This window comes from Otolemur garnettii, unplaced genomic scaffold (genome assembly GCF_000181295.1).
Source record: "Otolemur garnettii isolate 467f Iridium unplaced genomic scaffold, OtoGar3 scaffold00028, whole genome shotgun sequence".
Classification (NCBI taxonomy): Eukaryota; Metazoa; Chordata; class Mammalia; order Primates; family Galagidae; genus Otolemur; species Otolemur garnettii.
Genome location: NW_003852423.1, coordinates 18128338 through 18148389, shown reverse-complemented (window position 1 = coordinate 18148389; position 20052 = coordinate 18128338). Strand labels below are relative to the sequence as shown.

General features: G+C 39.0%; 1 protein-coding gene across 1 annotated transcript in view; it reads left to right on the top strand.

Annotated features, from left to right (window-relative positions):
* AOAH (acyloxyacyl hydrolase) overlaps nucleotides 1-20052 on the top strand; it is a 220879-nt gene that overhangs the window by 26566 nt on the left and 174261 nt on the right. The window contains exon 3 of the mRNA XM_003788590.3: nucleotides 15423-15489. Coding sequence (XP_003788638.2) covers nucleotides 15423-15489 — 67 coding nt within the window. The remainder of the gene's footprint in view (nucleotides 1-15422; nucleotides 15490-20052) is intronic.

Genomic DNA, 20052 nt, shown 5'->3' with positions numbered 1-20052 from the left:
ACAGTGGATGACCCTCCCAGTTTCAGCTGCTGATCTCTAATTGGCCCTGTCAGCTCTTCTGGGATTGTCCCGTCCTCAGGTTTATCTGCCATCCATGGCTTTCCTCTGCTCACTCCGGTACATAAGTTGATAACCCACAGATCTTGTGGTTATGATGTGCTTTGTCCTCACCTACTTGCAGGTTAGGGTTGATGGGGATACCTAGTTGTGTGGTCCCTGCTGTCTATGGGTATTTGGTCTTGCTATAGGTGTTGGGGGGGGGGGCATGGGGAGATTCAAAGAGATTCCAGAATTCCACTGTGTCTGCCATCATGTTTCCATGATTTGCCCTTGTAGAGGCTTAACTTTTGTTTTTCACCCCACATTATGCTTTTAATATCTATACATTTTAAAGCATGTAGACAAACATCAGGCCTCTTAATTAATTACTCTACAGCTCTTTACTCTACTACTCTTTACTTTCTGGGTCTTATTTATCTCCCCATTATTGACATTTACAATCAATTACAAACCTCACTTTATATTTCCACACATCTCTGAGTTAGAGAAGAAGCGAGAAAACATTATTACCGTTTTATAAAAGGAAAAAGGTGACGAACAGTTACAATGATCATCAAGCCTTGTTTTCATTGGCTGACTTTTCTGTAGGCGAGGCCACACGGACAGGTACAACTATGCGTACCTTGAGCTTGATGCTCTTTCTTTAGGAAAAGTTGTATTGTGCAAAAGTGAAAGGCTGACTAGTAAACCTGTTTCCTAGATTATCCCCTCTTATACGTGCACTAGAAAAAGATAAAACAACTTGAAACAAGGTTGCTGATCTACAAGGTGCCATCTTGGAAAGCAAAGTAGATATTTGGGGTTTCAATGGTAGATTGTCTTTTCAACCAGATTTCAAATTCTTTCCAATTCCAAAGGATTAAGAAAGCTATTCGGAGTTATTTTCATGTTATCGATTAGCATTTTACTTCCAGATGAAATGTAGCATTCAGTTCAGATTTAAGGGTCATTACATTTGACAGACGGAAAGGCAGGGTGGGAAGGATTGTTCCCATTTTATGCCTGTGGAAAATAGTTAGCAGAGCAGTATGTGAATTGTAAGGGGTGACAAAGACAGACTGCCTCCTAGCTCAGGATTTCACCTGGGAAACAATAGCTCTCACTGCCTACTTGAACCCAGTATGGCATCTGTCTGGTAACCAGGAGAATGGGGGAGAAGGGAGGTAGGAGGAGGTGAAATGATGCACATAAACACACAATTATTTTTTTAAAAATTATTTTTAAGTGTTACTTTCACCTCCAAAGCTAAACAAGTACAAAATAAAACATAACCTTAGCAGGGAAGTCACGTAAGCAGCATTGCTGTGAATAATCCCTCAGTAAGTCATGTTGCCCTTCCCTCGGCCTGGGAAGACAGTTTTTTTTTTAATCGTGTAAAACATTTTTGACCTTCAGTTTCACCCACTGCTTTTGCCTCTGGCTTTCATTAGTAAACACCTTGGAAGAATCTCAGAATTGTTAATGGAAAAATGATTAATAGAATCATTCTCACTAGGGGTCAGCAAAATCATATGCCCTCAGAGTCTTGCCAGAACTTCAGTTTCTTGGGTCACCAATGCAAAAATCTCATCTCCATGAAATATGATAGTTAAAAACTCATCTAGACTGAAAATGGAGAAGGCAGTTGTAGGTTTTGAAAATCTACATGCATCCTGGAACATGTAGTCAAAAACTATATGGTCAAGTGGTCTCACAGTGTTTCAAGTTTCTTGAATATACAGCAATACCCTGGGCCCCTGAGGTAGCTGAGGCCCCAGATAGTGTCCTCAGCACGTTGAAATGTACGCTATGAATAACAAGGGCTTTTGGAGTAAAAGATTTTAACCTCAGGTGAACCACTTGATATATCTATGATCTTAAGTTCTCTAAGCCTCAATGTTCTTTTCCTGTAAAATGAGAATAAAAATAACCTCTCCCTCAAAAGATTCTTATATTGTACCCAGCGCAAGTGGAATTATAGAGAAAACGCCAGCACACTGAGTTCAAATTAGGTATGGGGTCTTTTATTGGCTAGCCCACCGAGAAAAACTTCACATCTAAAAAATTCTCAGCCCCCTATAACAAAGGAAGGGAGTTTTATATCTTTTTTCAGTTGAGGAGAGAGGTAGGTGGGTGGAATATTTGCTAGGTTAGTTTTACAGGGTTGGGGGTTGGTTAGCTACCAGAGGAATGGAGGATAGGAATGCGTGTTACAAGGGTCTGCTGTGACTCTGGGCTAATCCCCTGTCTCTGCAGGATAAGTCTGTTTAATAGCCCATTTCTGCAAGGCCTACAAGCTGAAGGGGGTGCTGAAGGGGAGGAGGAAAGAACATGCAAATTGGGGTCCCTTTGGCCTTTCACTTATGGGAAATGAAATGATGGCAAACCTGGAGGTGACTTTCACATTGGAATGTCCTAGGCTTTATTTACACACACTATGTATACACGTAGTGTGCGATGGCTGCTTAATTGGCCTTTTGGTAACCCCTTTTCGCCCCTTGGAGCAGCCACACTTTTCTTTTTTCCTCTGCTGTTCAAGTTCCTACTCTTTGAATCTGTGCAAATCAAATACTCTTGTATCTTCCTACAAGGGGCTTAGCAGTGTGATTTTTACTTTAGATCAGTTATTTTCCACATGGGAAGGCCAATTTTCTCTTCAGTTGTATCAGTGATGGTCAGGTTCCCATCTGATCACAGCTAACTGGGGATACTCTATGCCCTTTCTGGAGATTTTGCCTGTTTCTGCTCTGCATCTTCTGTGTTGATCTTAGAAGCTCATGTTCCCCATCAACCATTGTTCCTGGGGCCTCAAAACGTATCAATCAGTGGCCCTTGCGGAGAATCCCATAGGTTACTTGATCTGGACAGAATTCTAAGAAACACACACATGCATACACCTCTTATCTTATGGAAAAGATGAATTTTCTCTGCCTTTTGGCTAGGACTGTACGTTTATCAGAAAACACCCTAACATCCCCTTCTAAATTGCTGTGCTCTAGGCTAAGAATGTTCTGTGTGAAAGCTTTAAACCTCCTTCCAAAGTGCCTTGTTTCTTTGCTTAATTTTGAATGTCTATTATAAAAGTCTCCCAAAAAGTCTGTAGCAGAAGCTACAGTGAAGGGACCCAAATTCTACACCTATGTTTCTCAGATGTGGAAATTAAAGGCCAGAAAAGCAACTTCTCCAAGATGAGAAGCCAGTGGACCGGTGTGGGGGTCTCTGAATACTACAACAGCAGAGGTTCTTGACCCTCTCCATAATAACCTCCCCCAAAAAGAAGCACCCAAAGGAGAGGAGATATGTTTTGAAAGTGGTTTGATTAAGATATACCTCCCATGCCATACAATTCACCCATTTAAATGGCACAATTTTGTGACTTTGAGTCTATTCCCAATTGTGCATCCAAAAACCACAATCAATTTTAGAATATTTTTATTACACCAAAATGAAATTCCAGGTCCCTTAGCTATGGCTGCCCAAGAACCATCCTCCCCAGCCCTAAACAACCACTACTATGCTTTTTGTCCCAGGGATTTCATTTAAATTGACTCACACATTATATGGCCTCTTGTGACTGGTTTCTTTCCCCTAGCATAATGTTGTAGCATGTATCAGAACTTCATTACTTTTTATTGAATAATTTTCTATAGTATGGATATAGCACATTTGTTTATCAATATATTAGCTGACAGGCATTTGAGTAGCTTTCCACTGCTTGGCTACTGTGCAGAATGCTTCTGTGAATATTAGTGCATCATTTTTGTGTGAACAGGTTTTCGGTTATCTCCGGTGTGTACAGTATGTAGGGGGAGATCTACTGAACCACACAGTAACTCTACACTGAGCAATTCCAAGAACAACTAGGCTGGTTACCAAAGAGGCTGCACCATTTTACATCCCATTAGAAGCATTGTAGAAGGCTTCTAACTCCTCCACATCCCCACCATCCTCGTCATTATCTCTTTTTATTATAGCACATTATATTATAGTATAAAGTTGTGTCTCATTTTGGTTTTGATTTACATTTCCTTGATAGCTAAATGATGTTGGGCATCTTTTCAAGTGCCTTTTGGAAATTTCTTGGAAAAATATTTAATCAGATTCTTTGCATATATTTTTGGACAATTTGTCTTTTTATTATTGAGTTGTAATGTCCTTAGTATATTCTAGTACTATGTGCTAGATCCTTTGATATTTTGGCAAAAATTTTCTCCCATTCTGTGGGTTGTTTTTTTACTTTCTTATTATTTTTTTTTTTTAGAATATATATTGATACACCATTTCTGTGAATTTTGAGTCACAAATTTTACTGAGGATTCTTTCTATTTTGGCATCCTACTATATTTCAAAAGAAAATTGCCTTTAAATGGACATAATACAAAACAATCTTCAGTCTTTTATGAGAAAATTAATTTCAGAAAAGTTTTATGGATTATTTCATGTTCCTAAAGACATGAGCAAACTCTTTGGAATATACTATTTTATCTCTATGGGATACTTTTTACTATTTTAACTCTGTGGGATGTCTTTCCCTCTCATCCTGCAAACTTGCCCTCACGACACCACTGTCTTTCTGGCAGATCCGTGTGGATTTTCCTTCACTGTGCATTTGCCTCATTCATTGATGTGTTCTCTTCCCTACTTTCTCATTTTATTGATCCATACAGCCACTTAACAAACACTGTTTTTTCACTTTCTTAATGATACCTTTGAAACACAAAGGGTTTTGTTGTTGTTGTTGTTTAAATGAAGTTAAGTTTGCCTATTTTTGTGTTTTTGGTACCATAGCTGAGAAGACAGAGCTTAACCCAGAGGCACAAAAATTAACACCAATGATTTCTTATAAAAGTTTTACAGTTTCAGCCCTTACATTTAGGTCTCTGATTTATTTTGAGTTAACTTTTGTATGTGGTGTGAGGTAGGTCTTCATATTTTTTCTTTTGCATGTGGCTAGTTAGTTGTCCCAGCACCATCAGCTAAATTTCCCCACTGAAATAGTCTTGGCACTTTTATCAAAAATCAATTGGTTTGTTTCTGGACTCTTAATTCTGTTCCTTTGATCTGTGTGTCCACCCTTATGCTAATACCACACTGTCTTCACTGCTGTAGCTCAGTAGTTTTGAAATTGGGAAGTATTAGCTCTCCGATGACTTAGCTCTTCTTTGTTTTGGCTATTCTGGGTCCCCTGACTTTCCCTAAGAATGCTAGAATCAGCTGATAAGTTTCTGCAAAGACATTTCCTGGGATTTTGATAGATTGCTTTGAATCTGTGGGTCAGCTGAGGGAGTATTGTTATCTTGACAACATTAAGTCTAATAATCCATAAACATGGAATATCTTTCCACTCATTCAGGTCTTCTTTAGCTTCTTTTAATAATGTAGTTTTCAGAGTATATGCTTTGCATTTTTTTTTGGTTAAATTTATTCCTACATATATTTTTAATGCTATTGTAAATCAAATTGTTTTTCTTTTTTATAGTATTTTATTTTTTAATTTATTTAATTCTTCAGTGGGTACACTGTTTTTATTACATAGATATCTTATATAATGCATAAGTCAGGGAATTTGGTGTGCCTATCACCAGAACAGCGTTCACTAAACCCAATAGGCAAGTTTTATCCCACACTCCTCTACTCTCCTTCTTTCTTGGTTTCTAATGTCCTTTATGTTGCTTTGAACCCAAGTGTACCCATCCATTAGCTGCCATGTATTAGTGAGAACACAGGGTGTTTGGTTTCTCATCAGGATGAGGTACTTCACTCAGGATGAGGGTGTCCAATTCCATCCAATTGTTGAAATATACATATATGAATATATATATGTATATGAATTGTTGATATAATTCCATTTCTTTTTATGCAGCAGTAGTGTATTTGTGTATGTGTAGCATATTTTCTTTATCCAGTCATGAATTGAAAAGTGCATAAGTTGTTTCCACATGCTTGAAATTGTGAATTGTGCTGAGATAAATAGAGCGCAGGTGTCTTCTTGATAAAATGATTTCATTTCCTCTGGCTAGATACTCAGGAGTGGGATTACAAGATCGAATTATAGGTCTGCATTTATTTCTTCTCGAATCTCTGAACTGTTTTCCATAGAGGTTGTACTAATTTGCAGTCCCACCAACAGTTATTAGCATTTGATTCTCTCAGTATCAACAGCAGCCTCTATTATTTTTTGATTTTTTTAACAATGGCCATCCTGATAGGGGTAAGGTGGTATCTGGTTGTATTTTAACTTGCATTTCCTTGATGATTAGTGATGTTGAGCATTTTTTTTCAGGTTTATTGCTATAATATGTTGGCCTTCTGGATCCTTGAGTGCAGCCTGTTGAGCAAATCCAAATTTTATGGAAGTTTGAGTTTGGTCAAAGGGTCATACTTAGGCATCTGGAGGCCACAGCTTTCCCACTTTTGGATCTTCTTTTGAAAAATTTCCACTCAGGTCTTTTGCCAACTGTTTAATGTTGTTGTTGTTTTTCCTTGCTGATTTGTTTGAGTTCTTTGTAGAGTCTGGATATCATACCTTTGTTAGATGAATAGTTTGTGAATATTTCCTCTCATTCTGTAGATTGTCTCTTTGCTCTGTTGATTATTTCCTTCACTGTACAGAAACTTTTTAATTTAATTACAGCTTCATTTATTTATTTTTGTTGTTGCAATATTTGTATTTTAAGTCTTAGTCATAAATTCTTTGCCTAGTCCAATGTCTAAAAGAGTTTTTCCTATGTTTTCTTCCAGAATTTTTATGGTATCATGGCTTACATTTAAGTCTTTACTCCATCTTGAATTAGTTTTTGGACACAGCAAGGAATAGAGGTCCCATTTCATTCTTCTGCATGTGACTTTCCAATTTTACCAGTGCCATTTACTATATAGGGCTTCCTTTCCCTAGTGTATACTGCTGTTTGCTTTGTAGAAGATCATTTGGCTATAGGTAGAAGGTCAGACACATATTCTGAGTTCTCTATTCTGTTCTATTGGTCTATATCTTGACATTTTTATCAATACCATGCTGTTTTGGTTACTATAACCTTGTGGTATAGGGTGAAGTAAGGTAACGTGATGCCTCTACACTTGTTCTTTTTACTTAAATTGCTTTGACTATTTGAACTTTGGTTGTTGTTCTAAAGGAGGCTTGGAATTATTTCTTGTAGATGTGTGAAATATGATGCTAACATTTTGATGTGCGATTGTATTGAATCTTTAAATCACTATGGAGAGTATGCACATTTTAATGATGTTGAGTCCAACAAGCCATCAGCAGGGGATGTTTTTCCATTTGTTTGTCATCTATGAGTTATTTCATCAGTGTTTTATAGTTCTCTTTATACAGATCTTTAGCTTCCCTTGTTAAATATAGTCCTTGGTATTTTATTTTCTTTGTGGCTATTTTGAAGGATATAAAGTCCTTCACTTGATCTTCCTCTTGAATGTCATTAGTATATAGAAATGCTATTGATTACTGTGCATTGATTTTAAAATCTTAGACTTTGTTGCATTTATTTATCAACTCCAGGAGTCTTTTGGTGGAGTCTTGAGGGAAGTGATTTTCAACCTTTTTTATTTTATGGCACACTTGAACCTATGGGTAAATTTCCATGGCACACTTAAATTACATTCATTAAAAAAAAAGAGTAAAAAAAATAATATACTTACTATACTTTGAACTTCTTTCAAAAATAATTTAAATAATGATCTTTAAAATTTTTCACAGCACACCTAAGATCCTCTCATGGCACAGCAGTGTGCCACAGCATACTGGTTGAAAATCACTGCCTTGTGGTTTTCTAGATATAAGATCATATTGTCAGCATACAGGGATAGTTTGATCTCCTCTTTCCTAATTTGGTTGCTCTTTATTTGTTTCTCTCACCTGATTGTTCTGGCTAGGACTTCCAATACAGTGTTTAATAGACCATGGTGACAGTGGACACACTTGTCTGTTCTACTGAAGGAATGCTTTCAATTTTTCCTCCTTCCTCATTCAGGATAATGTTGACAGTGGATTTGTTATATACAGCTTTTATAATTTTGAGCTATATTCCTTCCTAGGCCTAGTTGTTGAGGATTTTTATCATGAAAGGGAGCTGAATTTTGTCAAATGATTTTTCTGCATCTATTCAGATGATTATATGTATTTGTTTTTGTTTCTGTTTTCATATGGTTAATCATGTTCATTAATTTGTGTATGTTAAACCATCCTTGCATCTCTAGGATGAAACCCACTTGATTATAATGGATTGACTTTTTGATGTGCTGTTGAATTTGGTTTGCTAGTTGAGGAATTTTGCATCAGTGTTCGCAAGGGATATTGGTTTGTAGTTCACTTTTCTTTTTGTGTTCTTTACTGGCTTTGGAATCAGAGTGATACTGGCTTCTTAAAATGAGTTGGGGAGGACTCTATGCTCCAAATCTTATGGATAGGAAGAGTTTCTATAGGATAGGTACCACAGATTCATTGTAGATCTGGTAAAATTTGGCTGTTAATCCACCTGGTCCAGAGCTTTTATTAGTTGGGAGATTTTTTTTATTACTATTACAATTTCACTTCTTTTTATTGGCCTGCTCAGGGTTTTTATTTCTTCCTCATTTAGGCTTGAAAAGTTGTGTGTTTCTAAGAATTTGTCCATTCCCTCTAAGTTTTCTAGTTTATTTGCAAAAAGGTTTTTGTAGGATTCCTGGGTGATATTTTGTATCTCTGTGGTATCAGTTGTAATGTTTCCTTTTTCATGTCTGATTGAGTTTATTTGAGTATCTTTTGTATTTCTGGTCAATTTGGCTACTGGCTTATCAATTTCTTTTATCTTTTCATAGAGTCAACTTTTGTTTCATCAATCTTTTGTGTTTTGTTTTGTTTGTTTGGTTGGTTGGTTTCCACTTTGTTTAGTTCTTCTCTGAGCTTTGTCATTTTTTTTCTTCTAGTGGCTTTCAGTTTGGTTTGTTCTTTTCTGAGCTCCTTGGGATATAACATTAGGTTGTTAATTTGTCATCTTGATGTAGCCACTTAAGGTTATGAACTTTACCCTTAGGAATTCTTTTACTGTGCCTCATAAATTTTGAAAGCTCTGTCTCTTTAATTATTCAGTTTGAGGAATCTCTTGGTTTCCACTTAATTTCATAATTGACTCAAGAGTCATTTAGCAGTAGGTTGTTTCATTTTCATGACTTTGTATAGATTTGAATATTTCTCTTGGAATTGATTCCTAATTTCATCCCACTGTGATCTAAGAAGATACAAGATATGAATTAATTTGTTTTGAATTTTCTGACATTTGTTTTGTGGCATAAGATATGATCATTCTTGGAAAATGTTCCATGTGCTGATAATAAAAATATATATTCAGCAGTTTGGGAGTAAAATGGTCTGTAATATCATTTAGGTCCATTTGTTCTGGAGTCCTGTTTAAATACAGTGTTTCTTTTTTCATTTTCTGCTTTGATGGTGTGCCCATTTCTGTCATTGAAGTGTTGAAGTCACTGACTATTAAAATGCTACTATTTGCTCACCCCTGTAATCCCAGCACTCTGGGAGACCTAAGTGGGAGAATCACTTGAGCTCAGGAGTTTGAGACCAGCCTGAGCAAGAGCAAGACCCAATCTCTACTAAAGGAAAATTAAGAAAAAAAGAAAAATTAGGCAGGCATCATGACAGCACCTATAGTTCCAGCTACTCAGGATGTTAAGCAGGAGAATCACTTGAGCCCAGGAGTCTGAGGGTTCTATAAGCTAGGCTGATGCCATGGCATTCTAGTCTGAACAACAGAATCAGCTTCTGTCTCAAAAATAAAAAAAATGCTCCTGTTATTTCTTTTCCTCTTATCTAAGGATCTAGAAAAGTTTGCTTGATGAAACTGGGAGATCTTGGGTTAAGTGCATATATATTTTGGATTATTATGTCTTCTTGCTGAATTGCCCCAGTTACTATTATATAATGACTATCTTTGTCTTTTTTTTTTTAAACCATTGTTGATTTAAAGTCTCTTTTATCTGAAATGGGAATGGTTACATCTGCTCACTTGTGTTTTCCATTTGCATGGAATATCTTTTCCATCCCTTCACCTTGAGTCTGTGTGAATCCTTGGGAGTAAGATGTTTTTCCTGGAGGCAGTGGATACATAGATGGTGTTTTTCAGCCATTTGGCCAGTTTGTGTCTTTTAAGTGGGGCATTCAGGCTGTTTACGTTAAGTCTTAGTATTGATATGTGGGATGCTGTTCTGATCAACATGTTGAGTGATACCCTATTGTTTTGTTTCCCCTCTTGTGCTATTGTTTTGTAGAAGCTATAACTTTTAGCTGTTTATACACTGGTGGGTATCTATCGGACTGTTGCATGTATAATGCACTTTTGAGCAGTTCCTATACGGCAAGTCTAGTGGTGACAAATCCCCTTAGTGTTTGCTAGTCTGGGAAAGACATTTTTCTCCTTCATTTATAAAACTTAGTTTAACAGGATGCAAAATTCTTGGCTGCCAGTTATTCTGTTTAAGGAAACTAAAAGTAGAACCCTATTCTTTTCTGGATTATACATTTTCCTTTGAGAAGTCTTCTGTTACTTTTGGGTTTTTCTTTGTAATTTACTTAATGTTTTCACCTCACAGCTCATAAGTGTTCCTCCTTTTCATAAACTTTGGCCAGTCTGATCACTATATGCCCTGATGATTCCCTTTTTGCAATAAATCTCTAGGTATTTGTTGAGCTTCTTATAATCTGGACGTCTAAATCTCTAGTAATACCAGGGAAGTTTTCCTCAATTATTCCCTCATATAGGTTTGTGCTTTTTCTTCTTCACCCTAAGGGATACCTGTGATTTTTATATTTGGCTATTTTATATAATATCTTATTTTCCACAACTTTGTCCAGTTTGCTTGATTCTTTGTTTTTTATTTTTGACTGACAGCGTTAGCTCACAAAAGCTGTATTCAAGTGCTGAAATTCTTTCTTCTGCTTTTTCTGGCCTAGTCTCAAAACTTTCCACTGTGTTTTGTATTTCCCTTAATGAATTTTTCTATTTCCTGAAGTTCTTTTTGTTTTATTTTTAATACATCTATCTGTTCAGTAAATTTTTTATTAATTTCCTAAATTGCTATTTTGGTTTCTCTGAGTTTGTTTTCTATTTTTTCTTGAATGTCACTGAGATTCCTTGTAGTCTGTACTTAGAATTCTTTATCTGCCATTTCAGGATTTTCACTTTGTTTGGCATCATTGCTAGAGAACTGGTGTGTTCCTTTCAGAGTATCTTTTTACTGATTTTTCATACTTGCAGAGAGATCTTGCACTGATTCCTTACCTGAGCAATTGTCACTTGTTTTTGGATTTCCTTTTGATTAAATGGGGCTCCTTCATTTTTTAAAGGTATGCTGGTGACCTATGTTGAATAAGGAACTTTGGCTCTGCTTGTGGGTACTTTTGGGGGGCTAGGTTCTGGATGAAGCCTTGATGATCCTTCATGTGGTTTTCTAATTGCTAGCTATTTCTAGGCTGTAGCAGTGGTATTCTCTGCATGGGCATATTACCTCTGTCTTTTGTTGACAAGGGAAAATGGAGACCTTTGAAATCCTTTCTCTTTCCCCAGCCCTGTGTAAATCGTACTAGGATGCCCAATTTAATCACTAAGACAGTAGATGGTACTTATGGGTAAGAATCAGCCATGCCCTGTATGAGTAAGTCAGTAAATGGTGTAGTGGGCTGTAAAAGTTGTCCTCTTTGCCAGTGTGTGGCACTTGCAGGAAAGAGCCAGCTGCAGTAATGTTTGGGGGTCCATCAGGAGAAGCACCAGGATACCCGAATTAGTGGGAGGGGTCATAGAGCTCCCAGAGAACTTCTTATTCTCCACCACAGCAGAAAGGGATGGAGGAGCAAGCTGGGCAGGGCTGAGTCAGAGAAGCCTGCATTCAGGTCCACAAAGGTGGCACAAGGGAGCTTATCTACCCATGATACCACTCCTGACTAAAAGCGTGGCTTTCCTTTTGGAGCAGGAGTCTCTGCAGGTGCACAAAAGCTTGGACCCACACTGTAGTCTCCTTTTGGTTCTACCCATTAGGGTTCCCTTGCCTCCTAAGATTAGCTCATGCCCATAAGCAACATGATCAAGTCCTGGAGAAACAGGGTCCACCCTAGAAGCCTGTCCTCTTGTCCCCTAAGTTCAATCCCTGACCTTGCCAAGGAGAAATGTACTGGTCCCAAGATGCCCATTGAGTGCTCAAGCAGGCTGAATGTCCCCCCACTTTGGGGTGTGCCCTGCTCTGCTGGAGCAGCCAGGCGAGCAGCACCAGGGAGGGCCAGAGGCAGGGAGTTCACAGCCCAAGCACCTGTTGGTCTGCTATCAGTCTTTAAAAAGAACTTTGTGAGCCCCACCCACTGCGTTAGCCTTAGTGTAGTAGGTGCACAACAGAGAGCCCTGGCTCTGTTGTCCCTTGAGGGGACACATGCCACTTAGCAGCACTGGGTGGAGTGCGGGAGAGGAAGCAAAGAGTCCTGATAGAGGAGAGTTGGAACTATTCATCTTTGCTCCTCTCCCTAGAAGGCAAGCCACCTAGAATATCCAAGTTTTGAGATCACACAGATATCCCTCTAGTCACCCTGGGAAGGAGTTGGAAAATGTTTGTGTGGGGATCAGTGGCATAAAAATGGAGAGGCTGAAGCTCCCTGGGGAGGACAAAGGCACACAACTGGTAGAAAAGCAGAATGGTGTCTATGGTCTCAGCTTGGGTATGTGGTAACAGGGAGTGACCCCAAGGAGCTGGTAACCAAATCCTTTGTTTTCAAAAAGTTCTCATCTTACTGGAAACAGCAGCTTTGGGGCTTATGAGAGTAGAGAAGCTCTCCAGCAGCGTGGGAGCCTACTGACTGCCAGAGGTGTGAGGGAAAGTGAAACAAAACCTCCACTACCCTTTCCCCAGGGCCCTAAGTTTCTCAGGGGCTGATCTCTGCATTAATCTTGCTCCTTCTTGTTCTGCTTCACAAGATTTTCCTGTGGAATCTCTGGTAGGTTCTGGGGCTTCTCTCTCAGAATTGTACCTGAGCTATGTTTTGTTTTGTTTTGTTTTCACCAAAACCTTTTTCTTCTTTCTGAGAAAATCTGGCAACCAATGTCTCTAGTCAGTCATCTTACCCCACCCACTCTAGAACTATTTTTCTAAATTTCATTTGTTAATCTTTTATTTCTGTTGTATAGAAATACATTTGATTTTGAATATTAATCTTGTATCCTGCAATCTTTGTTGTTGTTGTTGCTGTTGTTTTGAGACAGAGTCTCACTATGTCCCCCTGGGTAGAGTGCCATGGCATCATAGCTCACAGCAACCTCAAACTCTTGGGCTTAAGTGATTCTCTTGCCTCAGCTTCCCAAGTATCTGGGACTACAGGCACCCACCACAACGCGCAGCTATTTTTTGGTTGCAAGTGTCACTGTTGTCTAGCTGGCACAGGCCAGGCTCCAACCCACCAGCTTTGGTGTATGTGGTGGGCGCTCATAGCTCAGTGAGTGGGACCTGTATCCTGCAATCTTAATGAACTCACTTATTGTTTCTTATGGTTTTTTTAATGGACTTTTTAGGGTTTTCTACATACAAAATCATGTCATTTGCAAAATAGCTTGCTTCTTTCTGTCCAATCTGGATGCTTTTTACTCTCATTCTTACCTTCTTCTCCTGGCTAGAACTTCCAGCATAACACTGATTAGAAGTAATGAGAGCAGACATTCTTGTCTTTTCTTGATCTTAGGAGGAAAGAGTTTAATCTTTCACCATTAAGCATCATGTCAGTTGTGGGGTTTTGCTGATAGCATTTATCAGGTCTTAGAAATTCCCTTTTATTCTTATTTTTTTGTTTTTGCTTTATGGGGCTTTTTAATAGTAAAATGATGCCATATTTTTGTCAGATTTCTTCTGTGTGTGTTGGATGATCATATAGTGTTTGTTGCTTATTCTACTGATATATTGTACTATATTGATTTTCAGATGTTAAACCAATCTCACATTCCTGGGATAATTCTTGTTTGATTACAGCTTTTAATTGCCCACTTCAAGAGCACAATGTGTTTGAAGTCTCATGCTTTATTATAAAAAAGGAATATGAAGATGTCTATTTTAATATAAAAATAATATCTAACATTATTGAACATTATCGAAGGCCAGGGAGAGTTCCCCATATTTATACTGTTGTTTCACTACCCCACCCTTCAAGCAAGGTCTGAGTAACCCCCCCCCCCATTTAAAGTGCATCATGACAAGATAAATTCCTCACAGGCAGGGTTTTCCATCTTTCCAGGGCTTATCTCTCCCTAACTATGCTTATATCCAAAGTTGAAATACCAAATTTTCAAGTAGACTCACAAACTAGAGAAACAAGATCAAAGAGGTAACTGGTTTCATTGTTACAAAAAAACATTCTTATATTCTCATAAAGGATGAGGGAAGATTATTTTTTTGATAGTTGTGTGTGTGTGTTGTGTGTATCATGTTCTCTGATGGAGATGACAGTGCAGAGGCACTTGTAACAGCCTGTCTTTTATCTCTGGGATAACAACAGAGATAAGTAAGTAACACAACTAAGTAGGCCAAGTGAAGTCTTCTCCCCCAGCTGAACACCAGAGAAGAATATTTCTAACAGAGCTACATTTCAGATTATTTACTTTAATGGAAAGTTCTATTTGTTTCAACTTCAACAAATGAGATTTTAGCTAACGCTCTTTGCTGTTAAAAAAAGACAATAAAGGCCAAGTGTGGTAGCTTACACCTGTAATCCTAGGAGAGGCCAAGGCGAGTGGATTGCTTGAGCTCAGGAGTTCGAGACCAGCGGGAGCCAGAGCAAGACCCCCATATCTAAAAAATAGCCTGGAGTAGTAGGCAGGCATCTGTAGTCTCACCTACTTGGGAGGCTGAGGCAAGAGAATCACTTGAGCCCGAGAGTTTGAGGTTGCTTTGGACTGTGATGCCATAGCACTCTACCAAGGGTGACAGCTCAAAAGACCGCCTCAAGGAAAAAAAAAATAGTAAAAACCAAGAATATAACTGTGTTTTTATAACAAACTGGTTATCTTTAGCATATATAGCCAGCAGTATGCACATAAATCTGAAATGAAAATGATATTTTATTTTATTTTTATTTTTATTTTTTGCAGTTTTTGGCCAGGGCTGGGTTTGAACCTGCCACCTCCAGAGTATGGGGCCAGCGCCTACTCCTTTGAGCCACAGGTGCTGCCCTGAAAATGATATTTTAAGGGATACATTAAATGTAAAATTTCCTTCATATTCTTAAAATAAAATACTTGAATTAATTATAATTACTCGTTTAGCTTTAGTTCCTAATAATCATTATTAACTCAAGTGTTAAATGTGTCATAACAAAGATACATTTTTTATATCTTTATTTTTCTTAGGAAAACTGTTTTTGAAAACCACCTGCTATTTAGTGGTTGACCTGTTTGGATCAGACATCATAAAACTGTGAGTATACTGTGGCATATAGTTCTGATCTGGTTACTGGGGATTAAGGGAACAAGAAAACTAGGAAGCAGGAGCTTGGTTTTCAGTTTTATGTACTTACTGAAAAAGGGCTTGAGCTGCTTGAGCAAGTTTTTATTAATAATGGAAAATTGAAACTAATTCAGGTCCTTTGTGACTCTAGGCAGAGGTTCCCCCTGAGTTTCAGTGTAGCAATCTGGCTCAATTTCACAAACAGTTCCTACAATGGTGTCTCACGCCTGTAATCCTAGCAGTCTGGGAGGCCGAGGTGGGTGAATTGCCTGAGCTCAGGAGTTGGAGACCAGCCTGAGCCAGAGCCAGACCTCGTCTCTAAAAATGGCTGGGCATTGTGGTGGGCTCCTGTGGTTCCAGCTACTTGGGAGGCTAAGGCAAGAGAATCACTTCATCCCAAGAGTTTGAGGTTGCTGTGGGCTGTGATGACACAGCACTCTACTGAAGGTGACAAAGTGAGACTCTGTCTCAAAAAAAAAAAAAAAAAATTCCCACAACAAAATGAGCCTATTCTATTGGCTGGATACAGGACATTGAACCTCCCTCAGTCTGGTCCCCTGCTCTCCCTCCTTGGCTTCTAGGCCCTGTTGCCCAAGGTCTTCTCCCCTCCCACTGGCACATTTCCCTTTCTCCCTTTCTCCAGTTCCTTGCCACCATCTTTGTCTTCTTGCTTTGACCTTTTCCATTTTTGGAGTTTGGGGCACTGGATTGAATAAACCATATTCCTCAGCTCATGGCACCTTCTCATAAATGCTCCATGCTTTCTTCTATTTATCATTTATTTACTTAGTGACTTTGAATAAGGTAACAAGCTCCAAAACCCACTATCCAAAACAAAGTCTAGCACCTTGATGATAACTTCCTCTAGGCCTGTATTCCCTCCTTTCATTCCCACCCCTTTCCCCAGCCAAGTCGGCATTATCCTAAATTGCATCTTCATCCTTCTCTTGCTTTCTATAAAAAATGTACAGAAGTGTTTCTGTGGTTTTATTAAATATAAAAAATTTAAATAATTAATCATTATATCATGCATATGTTATTACATTTAAATTATGTATGTCTGGTTTCCCCTCTTGAACGCTTCTCTGAACATTCTTACGTGGTTCCGCTTCAATGTGCCCTTAGCCTTAGAGCAGAGGTGTTCAGAGAATAGCATCACTGTCTGCAGCAGGGTAGCCTGGAGGTGCAGAATTTTAAAGACAGAAGGAACTTAAAATCATATAGGCAGGAAAGATCAGTGATCTGTGGTTCTGTACATCTGCTTCTCTTAGTATTGACTTCACTCTATTATGGTAAATAACTTATCGTGAGGCATGGATTGTGAGTGTTTGGAGGCCAAGACCCTGTCTTTTTGGCTAATACCACTATTATTTCCACTGAGTCCTGACTAGACTCCAGGCCTGGGGACCTGCCTGCAATTATACAATCTGCATTATAGCTAGACTACTATCTTTGTTTGTATTGCAAACATAATTACAGTACTCCCTCACAAAAAAGTTCTTCAATATCTTCACCCCCTTTGCAGGATTCCTAATCTAATCAGGCACAAAGCTCTTTCCTAAGCTGGTCTCTGAGAGTATTTCCTTTTTTTTTTTTTTTGCATTTTTTGGCTGGGGCTGGGTTTGAACCCACTACCTCCAGCATATGGGGCCGGCACCCTACTCCTCTGAGCCACAGGTGCCACTCCACTGAGGGTATTTCCAAATTCATCCCTTGCTACTCCTCAGTACAACATTCCTCAAACCACTTATAATTGTCCCCATACACTAGGATGTTTTTGTCTGAAGACCTTAGCATGAGATGTTCACTCTGGCCCATTCAAAACCTCTATCCCCAGACAAATCCTTTATCTTTGGACCTCAACTTTAGGGTTACTTCCTCTGACCCTCCCAGGCTAACACCACCCCACTCCCACCATACACATGTGAAAACACACACACACACACAAACATGTGCACATACACAGTCATACACATACAAACATCTACATGGCACATGCACACACAGAGACACAAGTTCACATGCGTGCACACACACATTCTCTACCAACCCTATGCAAACTCCTGGCATGGCACTTACCACACCTGTTTGTAATTTAGTTATGCTTTTACTTTTTGGTCGTTTACTAAACACAGAGCATTTTGAGGGCTAGGACTACATTTTATTCAACTTTGTATCACTAAGCATTCAGCAAAATACCGACCTATTCATAAAAGTTTGGAGGAAAGTGGGAGATAAGGAGAGGTGCAGTACTTGAGCACAGAAAGTATGAGTACATGTTTGTTGAAGTAATCAATTACTTAAAAAAAAGAAAAGAAAAAGGTGACTACAGAGGAACTGATTAGGCTGTTCTGAAGAAAATCATTTCAATGTATTAAAATAAAACAAAAAACCCTCTCAGCCTATTTGATGACTCTATTTATTGATATACATGCCTCATAGGATCTAGGTGCTACTGGGGAGAGATGTCGGCTTGGCTAGAGAAGTCCTGCTGGGCTTAGATCAGGGAATCATATGGGTAAGCTACAGTCACAGAAGCCAAAAGGGGCAGCACACACAGATGTCCTCAATGGGGTGTCAGAGAACAACTCCTAAGCTCAATGCATTGGGTATAAAAGGGACGTGGCCTGCATTAATGTGGAAGCCCCTTGCCCTTTTGTAGATGGCTATGGAATGGTAAGTGGGAGAGCCAGTGAAACACAAGGATCAGAGAGGGCAGACACAGTACCAAGTACTGCAGATGCAACTGTACAACATATGAACTAACCAAGGGACAAGTGGTCATGTGTGTGAAGAAAGAATGGGCCCAGCAAGTCACCAAAAGACAGATCCTCTCCTGAGTGCATGGTGGGGACAGGGGGAGTAATATTTTTCTTCCTAAGATGACTAATTCTCACTAGCATGAGATGGGCTATTTTGAAGAAAGACAGATGTTATAAATAATGTCCCCTTCATGATTCTGTCTACCATTTGGTTGGTTTCTAATTTCCCACTGACCATATTGGTTGTGAGCTGATACAAATTTCCCCTCATGTGGTGTGTTCTTCTTACAGCTTGTTGTAAGCAATCAGATAACACTTCTAGGTGATGTAGGCCCTGACAATAACACCCTCATAATTTACATTTACTTGAATATCAATCTTCTAATATTGAATGTATTTTCCTAACCCAGAGGGCATCAATCCTCATTATTTCTCACCAGTGAGTTCTCAATGATTCATGGACGAATGATGCAGTGATTATATTTCCTACCCATATGTAAAACCATAGGATGTTGTTAGAAGCTAAGACACCTTAGAACTCAGGGGGTCCTCCAAGAACCTGTGTCGTTTAGGGAAGAGCTGCTTCAGGGAGCAGCCCAATCCTAGCCTAAATTTCATCACTTTTGAGAGAAAATGGCCCTGTCCTACCCGCATCCCTGCCATAGGTTCTGTTACTCTGCCACCTGGGATTCTTTCTCTCTTTGTATTTTGATGGTAAGAATCACCAACATCATTCACTTTATTCTCCCATGATCCTAATTCAAAGTGTCAACTGGCTGCCATTGCCCGATGTGTTGAAGCGCTCCTCTCTCCACAGGCCTCACTCCTTTACACTTGTGGGCTGCATAGGTAGTAAAAGGGGGTCATTTTTAAATGTGATGGGTTCAACATTATGGAGACTGGAAAGTACCTCTGTGTCCTAAAAGCAAGTAAAAAGCTGAGCAAATTGAAAAATCAACAACACTTCTTAGATCCTTAGGAGAAATAAGATCACTGGGTGAACTACTTCCTCCAAAACTGGGGACAAATGGGTAGATACAGAGAATTACAATTTACCAGGGTAGAAATTGCCACAGAAACCAGTGCCAGGGAGAGGAAACCTAAATTGTATCCACAAATTGCTGGAGCCTACATGTAGTCAAATTGAGAGTCAAAAACCCCAGGGGGACCCCATTCACGGGGTGTATGCACACACTTTTGTGAGTTTCCAGTTTGAGTAGAAATTATTGGAGAAAAAATCTCTTCATGTTTCTGGAGGTAGGAGTAGGGGATGGGATGGGGAAGAAATGGGTAAAAGAACCATTTTGAAATACACCAGAGCATTCTGTTCTTAACAAGGTTGGCCCTTAGAGGAAACTAGTAACCAGACCATAACCTGTTGGGGTCTTATCAGAGCCTAATAAGAAAAGAGAAATACATAATTCCAGCCAGCTCAGGCCTTCCATGTAAGAGAAGGAAAAATTTCTAATACCGCACCTTCTAGACAGCCTGTCCCAGCTAAGAGGAGAAAAGCAAACTGAAGACCACTTGTGAAATCCACAGTCCAGAGGCACAGGCTCACTAAATGATGGAGATCTAATGATAGGACTATAAAATGTTTCCTCCCAAAACACACCTCATTGTTTCATTCAGCCTCCATATAGAAGTTCCTTCTATCCAGGCCATCATTTCTGGCTTTTAAGAAAAAATTACAAGGCGCACTAAAAGAAAAGAAAGAAAAAGTACTTTGAAAAGAAATAGCAAGCATCAGAACTAACTGGACATGGTGGAG